We start from the raw sequence: 14,565 nt of genomic DNA, 5'->3' as shown, positions 1-14,565 counted from the left end.
CTTCAGGCCAAAATGTGCACTTGCACACAATACATATTCAAATAAACTGTCTGAGTGCATTCATGCTCCACGGCAGTGTTATTGTGGTTAACTAAAACTAACAACGTAACAAATACTAGAATTGACAAAACAGTCTGGGTTTCTCAATGTGGGTGGGCATTCGGTTCCCTGATGCCAGCCCAGGTGTGCCACGTAATACTTTGATAAGATTTAGACCAATATCACTTTTAAAATTACATTTTCAATCAGTTCTAACCAAAACAAATATTTTCTCAAATCTCTAAGCCGGAACCAAATGGACCCATAAGTGCCCATTTGGTTCCATTTGAACTCTCTCAGAGTTATAGGGGTCCTAGAAATTAGAAGAGCTGAGAACCACTGTGCTACACTAAATGGAACAGAGCCTTCATTAGAATCATTGGTAACACCCTTGAAGGACGTAATATGGCTGCTGTGCATAGAGCCTATTGTAAGACTCATTATAATTATAATGAAGAGTGCCGTACCGTAGCAGTGTGAGCGAGGGCGGGGCCGCCGACGGGACCCGTCCGAGGCTGTGGGGTCCACGTTGAGGCTGGGGGCCGAGGAACTCCAGCCCAGCTGAATGAAACACAGTAATAAGAGTAATACATTGATAAGCAAGCAGTATACAGTAAGTGACATCTTTTATAGATAATATGTGTATTATATATGGGGATTGTTCGGTCTGTGTGTGTGTGTGTGTGTGTGTGTGTGTGTGCGTGCGTGCGTGCGTGCGTGCGTGCGTGCGTGCGTGCGTGCGTGTGCGTGTATAAAAATAGTATTGTATTAATTAGCATTCCGTTTATAACCATTCCATTTATCTGGAATAGTTATTTTGAAAAATATAACAGTGAAAGTGTAATTAAGTAAGTAAGTAAGTAAGTAAGTAGGTAAAAAATAGGTAAAAAAATAACCTGTGTTCCAATGGATCCAATGTAGTTATTATTTAGTCACAAGCTCTTTCATTGATACAATACTTCACGTTCCATTGATTCTAAACTCACATACTTGTGATAATTGTGAGCTTGTAGATTGGCTATTTTGCCTACTTTTGTGTGACACTGTTGTACGACAAAGCCTGCTCTGTCGTAAATTCATGACATGAATTTATGAAAAAGTTAAAAGGTTTTTTTGCACTCGGGTGGCGCAATGGTGAAGTAGCTGCCCACCACCACGGAGGTTGCGGGTTCAAATCCATCGTGGTGCTTCCAGCTTTGTCGAGCGTCTACACACAAACACATAACACAATTGTCTCGTGTTCGGGTGAGGGATGCCGGGCGGGGGAGGGTGATAATTGGCACCGCGCGTAATCCTACGGTCAGCAGGGAGTGTTGGGCGGGAGGAGTAGGACGAAGGCTCTACGTCCTCCCGGTGGGGGCTCCTCACTGGTAGGTGAGTCAGTAGGATGCAACAGCAGTGACGACACAGAAATGTGTGTGGGGAGGAATCAATTGGCATAACGACTAAATTGGGGAGATTTTTTTTTAAAAGCACACAACAAAACTTCAAATATATAGGTGTCTGCCCGACAGCGACGATATAATAGTATAACTTTTGTTTAAAGGGATAGTTCACCCCCAAAATGACTGTTTTTCTATCAATTAGTCACCCCATGGAGACTTGAATTCATGGATATTGTTTTGTTTTTTGTCGCATTCCTAAGCTAATACTTTGATGACTGGCAGCGGTTCCGGTTGTCGACACAAAGATTCTCCTTTGTGTCTCCTACCGGAACCGCTGCCTACCGGTCCACTGGTCATCAAATTATTGGCTTAGGAATGCAAACAAAATATATATCCATGAATTCAATTCAATTTAATCAATAGAAAGAAAAAACATGTTTGGGTGAACTATCCCTTTAACACTAAAGGTTTTAAATGTGCTAACTTGCTGCAGTAGAGGGGGTTTTGTGTTGGTTGGTTCTCCTCACCTCCATTCTGGAGTAAAGCTGGGGGTCCATGGTCGTCTCCTCCTCCGTCAGGGAGGATAAGGAACCTTCCTGTGGGGGCAGGAGGCCCCGGGATCTCCTCCCTGCTCCCAGCGTGGAGCCCATCACCTTCTCCATCTCCTCTGGGTCCAGGTTCTCCAAACTCACACTGAGACACACACACACACACACACACACACACACACACACACACACACACACACACACACACACACACACACACACACACACACACACACACACACACACACACACACACACACACACACACACACACACACACACACACACACACCACGACCACAAGAAGGTCATTAAAAAGTGATCTATATCAGGGGTACTCAAATACAAATCTTAAAGGTCCACAAAGAACATTTTAATGAGACAAAAGTCCGTCATAAGGCACATAAGATCTAGCAATCTCTATATTTACATACAGTAACTACAACTAACCTGTACTGTTGTGTTCAATGGCATTTGATTCCTGTGAGATTTGATTACGGAATTTAAATGCAAACGGATGTTTGCATTTAATTTTGTCTTCTTGTTACTGATTAACCCATTAAGACCGGGAACGCATACGTGTCATTTTAGATTTATTTATTTATTATTTATTTAAAAATAGCAGTTACACAAGCTCATAGCGCGGCATCGAGTGTCGCACTATGAGCTTGTAGATCTGCTATTTTAGAAAAATGTGTGCAAATCTTTGAATATATATTTTTAAAGCAAACATTTGTAACTCAAATCTTTGCTTCTGGGGATCCCTGGAACAAAATATATATATATATTTTCCCTAAAAACTGTTTGTGTTGTCCTTGCTTACTGCAAATCGCTCTGGATTAAGAGCGTCTGATAAATGCCTAAATTGTGAATCTTGCAGGTATATGCCAGGAAGATCAAACGTGATCTATTTTCTAAGTGATCTAAGTTGAACTATTTTCAGCCTCAAACGCTCACATTAACTCTTTGTTTTCACAAGCAAATCCCGGTACTATAACTGAAAATGCGCTTTGCGCTTGGATGGCAGAAAGGTGGTGGCAGCAAAAAAAAAACATTTTCTGGCCCGGACTGCTGACCTAGTGGTCCGGGCACTTAGGCTCTTATGTAGCCTGAGCAGTGCATCGCGGGTTTGAGTCCCGTTCGAGTCCCGTTCCCGACTGTCTTTGCTGCATGTCTCTCCCTAAAAAATAAAAAAAAATCTGTACTAATACTGTACTAACTCGTGGATTGCCTGTCATCCAATCGAATCACTCGAGCAGAACCAAACCTCAAACCTACCTGCGGTTGTCGGCGTCGCATGGCGCCTCGTGGTGCTGTGGCCCCGGCACGGCCCCGGGCTCCCAGCTGTGTCTCCTCCAGGGGTCCAGGTGTCTGAGGTGGCGCGTGGCCGGTGAGCGCCGCATCACGGGGGCCGCCGCAGGCGGCGAGAGGCCTCCTGGGGAACGTGGAGGGGACGGCACGGGGGAGCTGGGAGGCACCGGGGGCGGGACCGCCAGGTCGGGGATTGAACCGGGGGTCGACGAGGGTGGGGAACCCGTCTGCATCTAGAGGGGACATAGTTAGATAGAGAGATGAGTTATCTTTGCCACGGGGGGAAGTTCATGCAAGCACCAGGGACAGCACAGCAGTGAAAGTTACAGTTATACAGGGCAAAGAAGTACAATAGGTACAGAAGAATAACATCACATTAAAGACACCCTCAAATAAATACAAATTAAGCATACAGATGTACGAGTACGCCCTATACCAGCGGTTCTCAACCAGTGGTCCTTGAGGGGGTTCCAGGTGGTCCCCAGCTAAATGATGGAGAGTTGGTAACCAAATGCACCCCTTATAGATCTTTAACTCTTGAGAGCGTAAAATGTAACCAAGTGAACCCTTATTTGGTTTCATTTTACGCTCTCAAGAGTTAAATTATTGTTTTAACATCAGCATAATGTAGAAGAATTGTTTTTTTTTATCAACGTTATCTCTTCTTATGGTACAAACATCAATACAGCATGGAATTGTGGACAAAATCTTATCCAACGACAACAAAATATTCCAAGTCTTGGATCTGAGAGTCTAAATCCCATCAAACGGTGGTTCCGTCGCTCAAATGCCGAATGAATAATGGACTTTGATATGAAAAAGGTTGAAAACCACTGCTCTATACACAAGCGACACCGTCAATACAAAATAAAAAAGTATACAGACGTATATACACTGATAAAATCCTCCTGCCTGATGCAGAGCATGAAAACTCACTTTTCAAAGTTGTAAAGAAAAAATCACACCCAGTGTGAAGAGAGTGGTGCCTTTGAAAATGTAACTGATTGAATCCTTGTGTTGCAATCAGCAACAATATGTTGTCACGTGACACGTGACAACATATTGTCACGTGAAGCTTGACCAATCATACGGACGGACATACGGACGGACATACGGACGGACATACGGACGGACGGACATACGGACGGATGGACGGGCGGACATACGGACACACGGACAAAGTCAAATGTAGGAGTGGTTGGCACCACTCAAAAATACATGGGGGCCCACTTGCAATATCCTTGCGGCCCACAGGTTGAGAACCACTGGTTTAGTTCATTGCAGCGAAATAATGAAAACTAGAATTGAAAGAAAGATTAAGCGAAAAAATCTAATAATATGTGGCTTTACAAAACAACAATAACTGAAACTGTATTATGTACTAAGACTAAACTAACCGAAATCATAGAACATTTTGTCTTTAAATATTGCAAAAATAGCAATTCTATAAGCTCACAGATCTGCTATTTTTGAATTTTTTTAGTTGTTGGGGAAAAACTAATATGAACTCATTAACTCAACTATTTTATGGTAATGTATGTGGACCTTTAGTTATGGGACCTCTAAAGACTTCCACTAAGGAAGTTCACCATACAGAATGAGTTTTTGTTTGTTTACAATATAACATTACATCCTCCTTCTATCCTTTCTAGTCTTGAGGAGGACCCGCCCGTTTCTCTGTGAGCTTTGACTTTGATACACCCTGGTTATCAATGAAGCCTTTTCATCCACTGTCTTCCTCTGTGTACATGTGTCTGTAAATATAAGACTCCTGTTTCTATTGTGAACGGCAGTGTAGTGTTTCACCTTACATAAACCGGTGGAAAGTAACAAAGTACATTATTTGACTTGAGTATAGGCTAACTGTACAACCACTTAAACCTTTGAGTCTAGACCATGGGTCTTCAACAGGGGGGTCCTGGACCCCTCGGGGGTCCTCAGAGTCTAATAGGGGGCCACCAAGTCTTTGCGAGAAAGGAATTTTGTTTTTGTTGTGTTTTACATTGACCACTTGAACCTTAAAAATCACACCCAGCGTGAAGAGAGTGGTGCCTTTGAATTAGTGTAACTGGTTGCATCCTTGTGTTGCAATCAGCTGCAGCTGTTGAGGCCGTGCTCAAACGGACGGACGGACGGACGGACAGACAGACCCACACACACGGTCAAGTGTAGGAGTGGCTGGCACCACTCAAAAATAGCAGATCATGTTCACAACACGTTGCGCTGTGTCACGTTCTTGTGAGCTTGTAGATCAGCTATTTTCTGCGAATAGGTTTGGTGTAGAGGGGGGAAAAGCGTGAACCAAACTACAGAGCCAAAAGTCAAGTTTAATAAGTATTGAGGGTTTAAAGGAGTAGTTCACCCCAAAAAAGACTTATTTTCTATCAATTGCACACCCCATGAAGCCTTATATTCATGGGGTGTGCAATTGATAGAAAATAAGTAATTTTTTGGGTGAACTCCTCCTTTAAGTGGTTAGTCTGACAATACACATGAAATGTATCAAACATATTCATAGAAAATATAAAATGTAAACATACATACATTTACAGAATTGTATGTATTTATGTATTCATTAATTTATAAATGTATTCATTTATTTAAAACAATTATGGCAGCTTTGGAATTGTCAGCGCATGACAATAGATATTAATACCAGTAGGGGGCAGCATTGTACCACATGTAGAGCATGACGTTGCACACTTGCCCATAAATAAACAACAGGTAGAATGTAGTAAATATGAGCAGGAATGTGGTGTTTCAGCATGGACAAGTCATTTATATCAGTGGTTCTCAAACTGGGGTCCCGGGACCCCCAGGGGTCCTTGAGGGGGGTTCCAGGGGGTCCCCAGAAAAATCTGTTAATAAAGCATCAAAATCAGTTTAACCACTTTAACCCTATTGGATATTTTAAAATAGCAGATCTACAAGCGTTATGAGCTTGTAGATCTGCTATTTTCAAAATATTTTCAAATGGAGGGTCTGCGGCCAAATATATTCATTTGGGGGTCCTTGTCATGAAAATGTTTGAGAACCACTGATTTATTATCAGTTAACAACAAGAATAATATATTATTTTTGCTGTGTTGGCCCTCATTTAGGGAAAAACACTGGAATTACTAGCCTTTTATCTTTGTGGGGGAATCATAAACAATGTTTGACACTCTTCCCAGAATGTTTAGTCATGTTCCTGGCAGTTGTGGACAAAGTAGCCTACTCAATCCCAGTATTTGAGTCAAAGTATAGATACTCCTGAACAGTTTAAAATTGCTGTCAATACTTGAGTACTTTCTCGCCAAAAATAGCTGATCTCCAAGCTCACAACGCCCAAAGAGATCGGTGTAGAATGTAGATGGTAACTAAGAAAGAATTTGACTAAGAATAGAGGGTTTAAGTTGTTAAGTAGGCCTATTCAAAAGTACAAAAGTATGTTTCATTTTCAATGTTGATGCATTGCTGTATACAATAATAGTGAAAGTAGCTGATCTACAAGCAAAACATGTAGATCTGCTTTTTTCACTATTTTTTGTTTGGGTCACGGGGTCCCTTCCTAGAAACGCAGTGGACTCAAAAAATGCACTTCATTGGAGTACTCAAGTAAATGTAATTCGTTACTGTCCACCCCTGAGTTTGAGACATAGCTATCTTGTAAATGGTTAACAAGGCCATTCATATTCTTTATGAGCTTTCGTTATTGCTTTATGCGTCAAACATTGACTGGATTAGGTCCCCAAGCCCCCACCTCTGAGATAGTGGAGAGTAGAAGAAGTAAAGGTACCTCAAAATTGTACTTAAGGCCCAGTATACTTCCTGTCCTGTGTTTACAAATACATTCTTTTACCCATCATTTACCTCTATCTATACCAGGAGTAATCAGCCACTGGAGTAGTGTGGTGGTGTTTACCTGCAGAAACACATTGCCCTCTCGCAGTATTTTGGTGTTTTCATTGTTTGTTTTGGTAGACGGGATGTTTTTGGGCTACCAAAACAAACACCACCACACTACTCCAGTGGCTGATAATAGGCAATGATGGGTAAAACATATATGTATGTATTGTTCTGTTATGCGAACACAAGGAAGAGTTACATACTGTGCCTTTAAGTACAGTGCCTTTATGTACTTACTTTTCCACCAGTGGTCATTGAGTTGACGTGAGTCCCTGTCACAATTTATGGGCAGTTGAGCAATTCAGTGGAGCTGTTGTTGAATTGTAGCTCTTTAAATCCCCAGTTTATACAGTCCAAAGTATGTCACACTATCATGAATGACAGGTCCCTCTGTTTGTCATCACAACGTATGAACTTTAACCACGTTAACCCTGGCGGCCCTATACGGGGCATGTCACTTAATGAGAGTAGCCGATCTACAAGCTCATAACGTGTCGCATCGCGATGTGATATGTGAGAGACGGTGGTTCAGACAGTAAATTGGTATTGTTGTGGACGTTTTTTTTTGTCATTGAGGTTTCAATGTTTGTTTGTTTTTTGTCACCTGCACTGAAATCTGAATGAAACATCTAGGTGAAAGTATGGCAGAGCTGAGATTAGACTCTCTCTCTCTCTCTCTCTCTCTCTCTCTCTCTCTCTCTCTCTCTCTTTGTCTGTCTGTATTCTGTATTCATGTCCACATAAAGGAGAACATACAGGGACACAAATAGTAAAGGTACAGTTTAAGGTTACATGCACAAAATCATGGCATATACGTCTCCTTGATTCAATAAGCATGTCACTCAGTACTCTATGGGTATAAGTGGTAACCGGAAGGCTCGCCCCAAAACTCTCTCTTAGGTTAAGGCATAAAGTTTTACTGAGGTTACGTTTAGGAATAAGGTTAGGTAGGCATAGTTTTACTGAGGTTATGTTTAGGAATAAGGTTAGGTACATGCAGTAGGCATAGTTTTACTGAGGTTACGTTTAGGAATAAGGTTAGGTACATGCAGTATAGGCATAGTTTTACTGAGGATACGTTTAGGAACACCTGGTGGCGACCGTCCTTGGTCATAAAAGCTTCCTCTAGGCTAGGGTCAAAGGTGCAGGCTATCGCTACTACAGACACTTCTCTGGACTCCTCATCAACCACCACAACATCTGGTGTAGGCCTATATTAGCTGTCAAATAGGCAAAGATTTATTGATGCCACGGGGGAAATTCAGTCGCCAGAGGCAGGACAGCAGTTAAGTTACAGATACAGAGTAAGACAAGAACTGAAGAAAAAGGTACTGCAGGATACAGCATAATACAGGAATAGCATCACAAAAGGCACCATCCACAATGAAGCAACAGTATACTGTAGTATACACCCGTACAATACCCTGCACTGAGCAGTAGTATACAATGGCCTGACACCATCCATTAAAAGATGTGAATCACTGGTTTCTTTCAAAACTAGCCTGAAAAACCATGTATCAGGACACCACAAGGGGAGGTACATGCAAATTCACAGTATCCTGCCCAAAGAGCACAATCAAATCCGTAAAAACAGCATACACACAATATACCCCACCTCAATACTATAGCCCAGGGGTTCTCAAACTTTTTCATGTGAAGGACCCCCAAATTGACACTTAATAGCCCGCGGACCCCCATTTCAAAAGATATGCCAGGGACCCCCATAAGAGAAGATTTTTTTTACAGCACTAGCAGTGATTCTCAACCATTTTAATTTCAAGGACCCCCAGTTTGACACGCATTAGGCTATGGACCTCCATTTAATGGCATTTCTATCTCTGGGACCCCAATTTAGATTGTAAAAACAATGTTAATTTAACTCTGAGAGTGTACAAATGGAACCAAATGGACCCGTTAGGGTCCATTTGGTTCCATTTGTACACTCTCTGAGTTACAGACCCATAAGGGTCCATTTGGTTCCTAGCTATCCATCATTTAGCTGGGTACCCCCTGGAACTCCCTCAAGGACCCCTGGGGGTCCCCGGACCCCACTTTGATAACCAATGCTATAGCCTGTCATGCAGAACAAAACAAACATTCACAGTGTTCGTACAGTGTCATTTCTAATCACATGTTGCCGGATCGGATACTATCACAACTACAGAACAGTTAGGCTATGAATGCACAGTCAAATTGTCGGTGATGAGGACCATCGGTTCCATTCGTACCCTCGGGATTTCGTAGTGTTTCACAATTACACGCGTGCATGCATGCTTGCTTGTGTACGTGTGCGTGTGTTGACAGGCCTGATCTAATCCACATGTCTCTGGATAAGTGTAGGTTTACCGCCCCAAAGTATGTAAACACTGCCTAGATAAGAGCGCTGGAAAGTAACGGAGTACACTTACTCAAGTACTGTACTTCAGTGTTAACTTTGTCGACTAAAGCTACGACGAAAAGTGTTGGTCGACTACCTTTTTTTACAAACTAAATGATGACTAAATCTATGACTAAATATACTGACAATTTCGTCAACAATAAAAACTAGACTAAAACGTTAGTGAGGGACTAGGGGCTAGTGGAGAGGAGATCCAGAACTAAGACAAGTCATTTTATGTTTGGTTGCGCTCCGAAAATAGCAGATCTACAAGATCACAACACGCTTGCAGCACGTTGTGATTAGAAAATAGCTGATACACAAGCTCACAACGCGTCACAGCGTGGACACGGTGTGAAGCTTGTATATCGGTTATTTTCTAAAACGTTTGACGAAGACAAATGTGAGTACTTTTACTTTGGTACAGTGCATACATGTTGATGTCAATACTTTTGTACTTATACTCAAGTTACATTTGGCATGCAGGACTTTGACTTGTAACAGAGACTTTTCATACAGTGGAAGTACTACTTTTACTTAAAGGGATATTTCACTTTCAAATAAAATAAACATTTAAAAACAATATATACATTAAAAAAGTAATGGAAAAATCACAGCCCCCCTCACGCATTGGAAGGACATTCTAATACGTGAGGGGCCGTGATTTTTCTATTACTTTTTCCATTCATTTTTTATATGTATTTTCTATGTTTATTTTATTTGAAAGTGAAATATCCCTTTAAGTAAAAGGACTTCTCCCAGCCCTGGTCCCACTGTATGTAAACAGTTGGTAGATAAGACACACAGATAGAGTGTAGAATGGTACAACTAACTCACGCCCTGAGGGGAGTCAAACATTCCAGAGCATCCATCCTTCCTCCCATAAAGGCATCAGTGTTGCCAAGTCTGCTTATTATAAGCGACTTTGGGCTTGTTTTCCTGTGAAGTCGCTAAATATTGGAAGCTGCGGTTATTTGGGCTTATCACTTTAAACTATATACATCGGCTATTTGAAAATAGCCGATCTGCAAGCTCACAGCGCGTCGCAGCACGTTGCAGATCGGCTGATTGGCTTGTTTCAAGATTTTGCTTATTTTGGGCTTGTTTTCACAGACCTCGTTGCTTGTTTCTCTCGCAAAATCTGGCAACACTGGAAGGCATGCCTTCTACAACCACCTACTGCACACACACACACACACACACACACACACACACACACACACACACACACACACACACACACACACACACACACACACACACACACACACACACACACACACACACACACACACACACACACACACACACACACACCTGATGCAGAATCAGTTTCAGATTGTTCTGGGCATTTTCAAAAGTTTTCATTAGGTCTAAAAAAAAGATGTTCAATAAAGAATAATACATCTAGTTTGAAATAACCAAACCTGCTAGTGCCTATACAGTTGGTGTCACTGGTAGGCACTAGGCAGGTTTGTGGACTGTCCACAGCCCTCCCATCAAAATGAAATTTTGTGTCAACATGGAACGTAGATAGAGGGGCGTGGATTGAGATGCACTCAGCATTGATCTGAAATCAAATTAATCTGAAAAAAACTGTTACAGAGTTGGGCAGCCAACTACCTGAAATTCGAATAAGGGACACTCACCGGGACACCCAGTAAAGACCAGTGATGTTGCTAGGTTTTCAATGTAATGGGTCCTGGGATGCAAGGGTGGTCTTTTAGATGGGTCCCAGGGACATTTTATGGGTCCCCAATTACACGTCCCCCCCCCTATCGTTTTCTTTGATCTCCAATCTCCATATCTTCTATGCGTGTGTGACTGTGTACATTATATCCTGATGCAGTGGATCTCAACCTTTTCAGGCAGCGACCCCCCAAAATAATCATATTTTAACTGGGGACCCCCCACCCTGAGGAATTAGGAGTTGAGGCACTTAATTTAGTTTGATTCAGTTCCACAGATACATATTGTGAAAATAGCAGATCTAGATCAGTGCGACCCGTTCCTGCTTTTCAAGACCGATACCGATATATATACATATATTAAAAAATCATAAATATATTTTTTCAAATGTATATGATTCTGTAGTATTAGCACACCTTATGGTAAGAAATACTAGTAGTGGGCAACAGGTGGATTTAACATACCTTTGACCAATAGAATACATTTAATCATAGAACCTTTTAATCATTATTATTATTTTATTTTGTATTATTTATGAATGTAGAATTTATTTTTACAGTGGAAGTATTGGCAAATAAAGAAATAGGAATTCAAGAAATAATGAAGACAAATACTGACAATGCCTATGAACATTGGCTTGCAGTTATTGCACATAGTCAACATGCAATAATACTATTAGGCTTGTCATTGAGAAAGGAAAATAAAGTTGTCTTTTTGAGGAGAAGTGGAACCTTATAAGTCACTTTAAGTTTAGCATGAGGGAGAGGGTCTACCCTCTTCAGGGAATTAATTGTTATGATATCTCTAAGCTACAGAAAACATCCAGTTGCCTATTAAACATACACAAGACACAGACGATAGACAACCGGTTACTTACAGCTGCCATTAATTAGTGCTTTTGTTTGCCTTTGTGGTCAAATCAGGGTCAAATGCATAGGATCAACGAGCCATCGTTAACCTGCTAATGTTACACAGCTGATTGGCAACATGCATTAATCCACCACCACATACATCACTCTGATCTCCAAGCAAGTGGGAGAACACTCTAAAATCGGGGATTTTACTTTGGCTGGTCAATTTAAGATGACAACAGCAACAGAGATTAGTAGTAGACCTGTATGTATGATGATCAGTTATTATTCCAGACAGTGGTCTATCCAAGACGTTTTAACACGTTTAAGAGCAGGTCCTCATGCCGTCTCTCTCTCTCTCTGTGTGTGAGTAGCGTAGACTAACAGCGAGGGGCCGTGCTGCTGCTTCTGCCACACAACGCCGTTTAACCGAGTTATACTTCTCCAGTACAACGGTGTCTAACCGGAGAGTTATACTTCTCCACCAACGGTGCCTAACCGAGAGAGTCCATGTAGATCACAGCTGACAAATATTATATATTATCGGAGCTAATCGGAGCTGCGTCCCATGGACGCACTAGAGTTGTCATGAATGCGTCCTTTCGCAATATGGTGCGTCAGCGACGCAGGACGCAGGCCTACGAGCATCTCTGAAAGACACAATCTCACTGTATACAGTATGTACAGTTTTTGTATATTATATTGAACCCCAGTATCCATATTCATTAGCGACAATTTTCAGATCTACAAGCGCACAATGCATCATATGTTGTGCTCTTGTAGCCTAGATCCGCTACTTTTGGCAAATAGATTTGGTGTAGACAGAAAAAAATCTGTCAAAGTACAGAGACAACTTAGGTCCAGTTTACCAAGTCTCTAGAGGGTTTAAGTGCACAACCTGTATTATAATGAGCTGGTTGAACCTGTAAGATGTGTGTCATTGATTGACTCCCCAAAATAAGGCACAAAGTGTCTCCCTTTCAGTTTAATAAGGGACAAATGTAAATGAGCATTTTTGCTAAATTCGGTGTATTTACATTACATTGATTGTATTGTTCATTAATATGTGGTGTTCCGTCAAAATAAACCAAAAAAAGAAATAAAGTGCATAATAGAACAGAATTTGAGGTTAAATGTGAACACTAGGGGATGGCAATTACCATCCCCTGAGACCACAAATGACCCCCCTCTGTGTTCAACAACACGAAGGCCAACTGGGTGTAAAGTCAGTCAACAATAAATGCCATGCAGGACCCACTATTTGATCAGAGTTTATCTCTAAGCTACAAGACCAGCATTATTCAGTCTACAGCAGTGATTCTCAACCGTTGTCATTTCAAGGACCCCCAGTTTGATATGCACTGGGGCCACGGACCCCCATTTCGTAACGTTTTTAAAAAATGATATATCTCATGGGACCCCAATATTTACAGTAAAATCCTCCAATCTCTCCAATCCAATCTACAGTCACATCCATTTGGATCCCTGGTGGTCCCCCAGGATGTACGAGCTTGTACATCTGCTATTTTTGAACATTTTTTAAAGATCTTGAAAGTGTTTGAAAAATTCCCTGGCACAAAACATTTTCAGATGGGGGTCCGCGGCCAAATACATCAATCAATCAATTTGGGGGTCCTTGACACGAAAATGTTCTACAGCAATGACCTTGGCTGTTCTCTACAGACCAATTACTGACCTCTAGGGTATAACGTGTAGACGCTGCACTGTGTGTGTGTGTTCCTCTGGGGCTAATCTCACATGTTTATTCGTTTATTTTATAGATGTCATAGATCAGTGGTTCCCAAAATGGGTGTCGGGACCCCCTGGCGGAGTCTCAAAATGATTTCAGGTGGTCCCCGATGATTAGCTCAATGTGCAACATTGTTTTCTCACTCTACAGTAAACAAACCAGTGCGAGGCGTGTTGAGATTGTAGTTCGGCTATTTTCCACAATATTTATCTGTGGAACCGAGCCAAACAAAATGTAATTCCTACAATAGGCTCTATTCACAGCAGCCATATTATGAAGAAATGCACAGGTGTTACCAATGATACTAATGAAGGCTCTGTTCCATTCTGGTCAAACAGAGTCAGGGTGCTGATCTTGTGCATGTTGGCTCAATGGAAACACTCTGCTACACCAGTTGGTCTAAAGTTGGGGTCCAGGGACCCTCATGGTCTTCCAAATGGTCCCTTACGGGTCCATTTGGTTCCATTTGTACACTCTCAGAGTTATGGGGGTCGTGGAAACCACTGTGCTACACTAAATGGAACAGAGCCTTCATTAGTATCATTGGTAACACCTGTGAAGGAAGTGATAATATGGCTGCTGTGAATAGAGCCTATTCCAAAGTGCTTGTCAGGGTGGGGGGTCCCCAGTTCAAATATGATTATTTTGGGGGGGGTCGCGGCCTGAAATGTTTGGGAACCCTTGTCATAGATGACTGATGTCACAGGCTGGTCAGTGGTCACATGGA

The 14,565-nt window shown here is 41.8% G+C and overlaps 1 protein-coding gene across 2 annotated transcripts in view; it reads right to left on the bottom strand.

Annotated features, from left to right (window-relative positions):
- The window catches only part of arhgef2a (Rho guanine nucleotide exchange factor (GEF) 2a), an 81,743-nt gene that overhangs the window by 57,723 nt on the left and 9,455 nt on the right, over nt 1-14,565 (bottom strand). For both annotated transcript variants that reach the window (XM_084081260.1, XM_084081259.1), the window contains exons 2-4: nt 3,251-3,516; nt 1,952-2,117; nt 507-600 (exon numbers count right to left, since the gene is read on the bottom strand). In XM_084081260.1, the coding sequence (XP_083937386.1) occupies nt 507-600; nt 1,952-2,117; nt 3,251-3,516 (526 nt within the window). The remainder of the gene's footprint in view (nt 1-506; nt 601-1,951; nt 2,118-3,250; nt 3,517-14,565) is intronic.

Source organism: Gymnoscopelus microlampas (assembly GCF_963454915.1).
Source record: "Gymnoscopelus microlampas genome assembly, chromosome: 15".
Lineage (NCBI taxonomy): Eukaryota > Metazoa > Chordata > Actinopteri > Myctophiformes > Myctophidae > Gymnoscopelus > Gymnoscopelus microlampas.
Note: the sequence above shows the minus strand (reverse complement) of the source record. Positions and strands in the feature narration are given on the sequence as shown.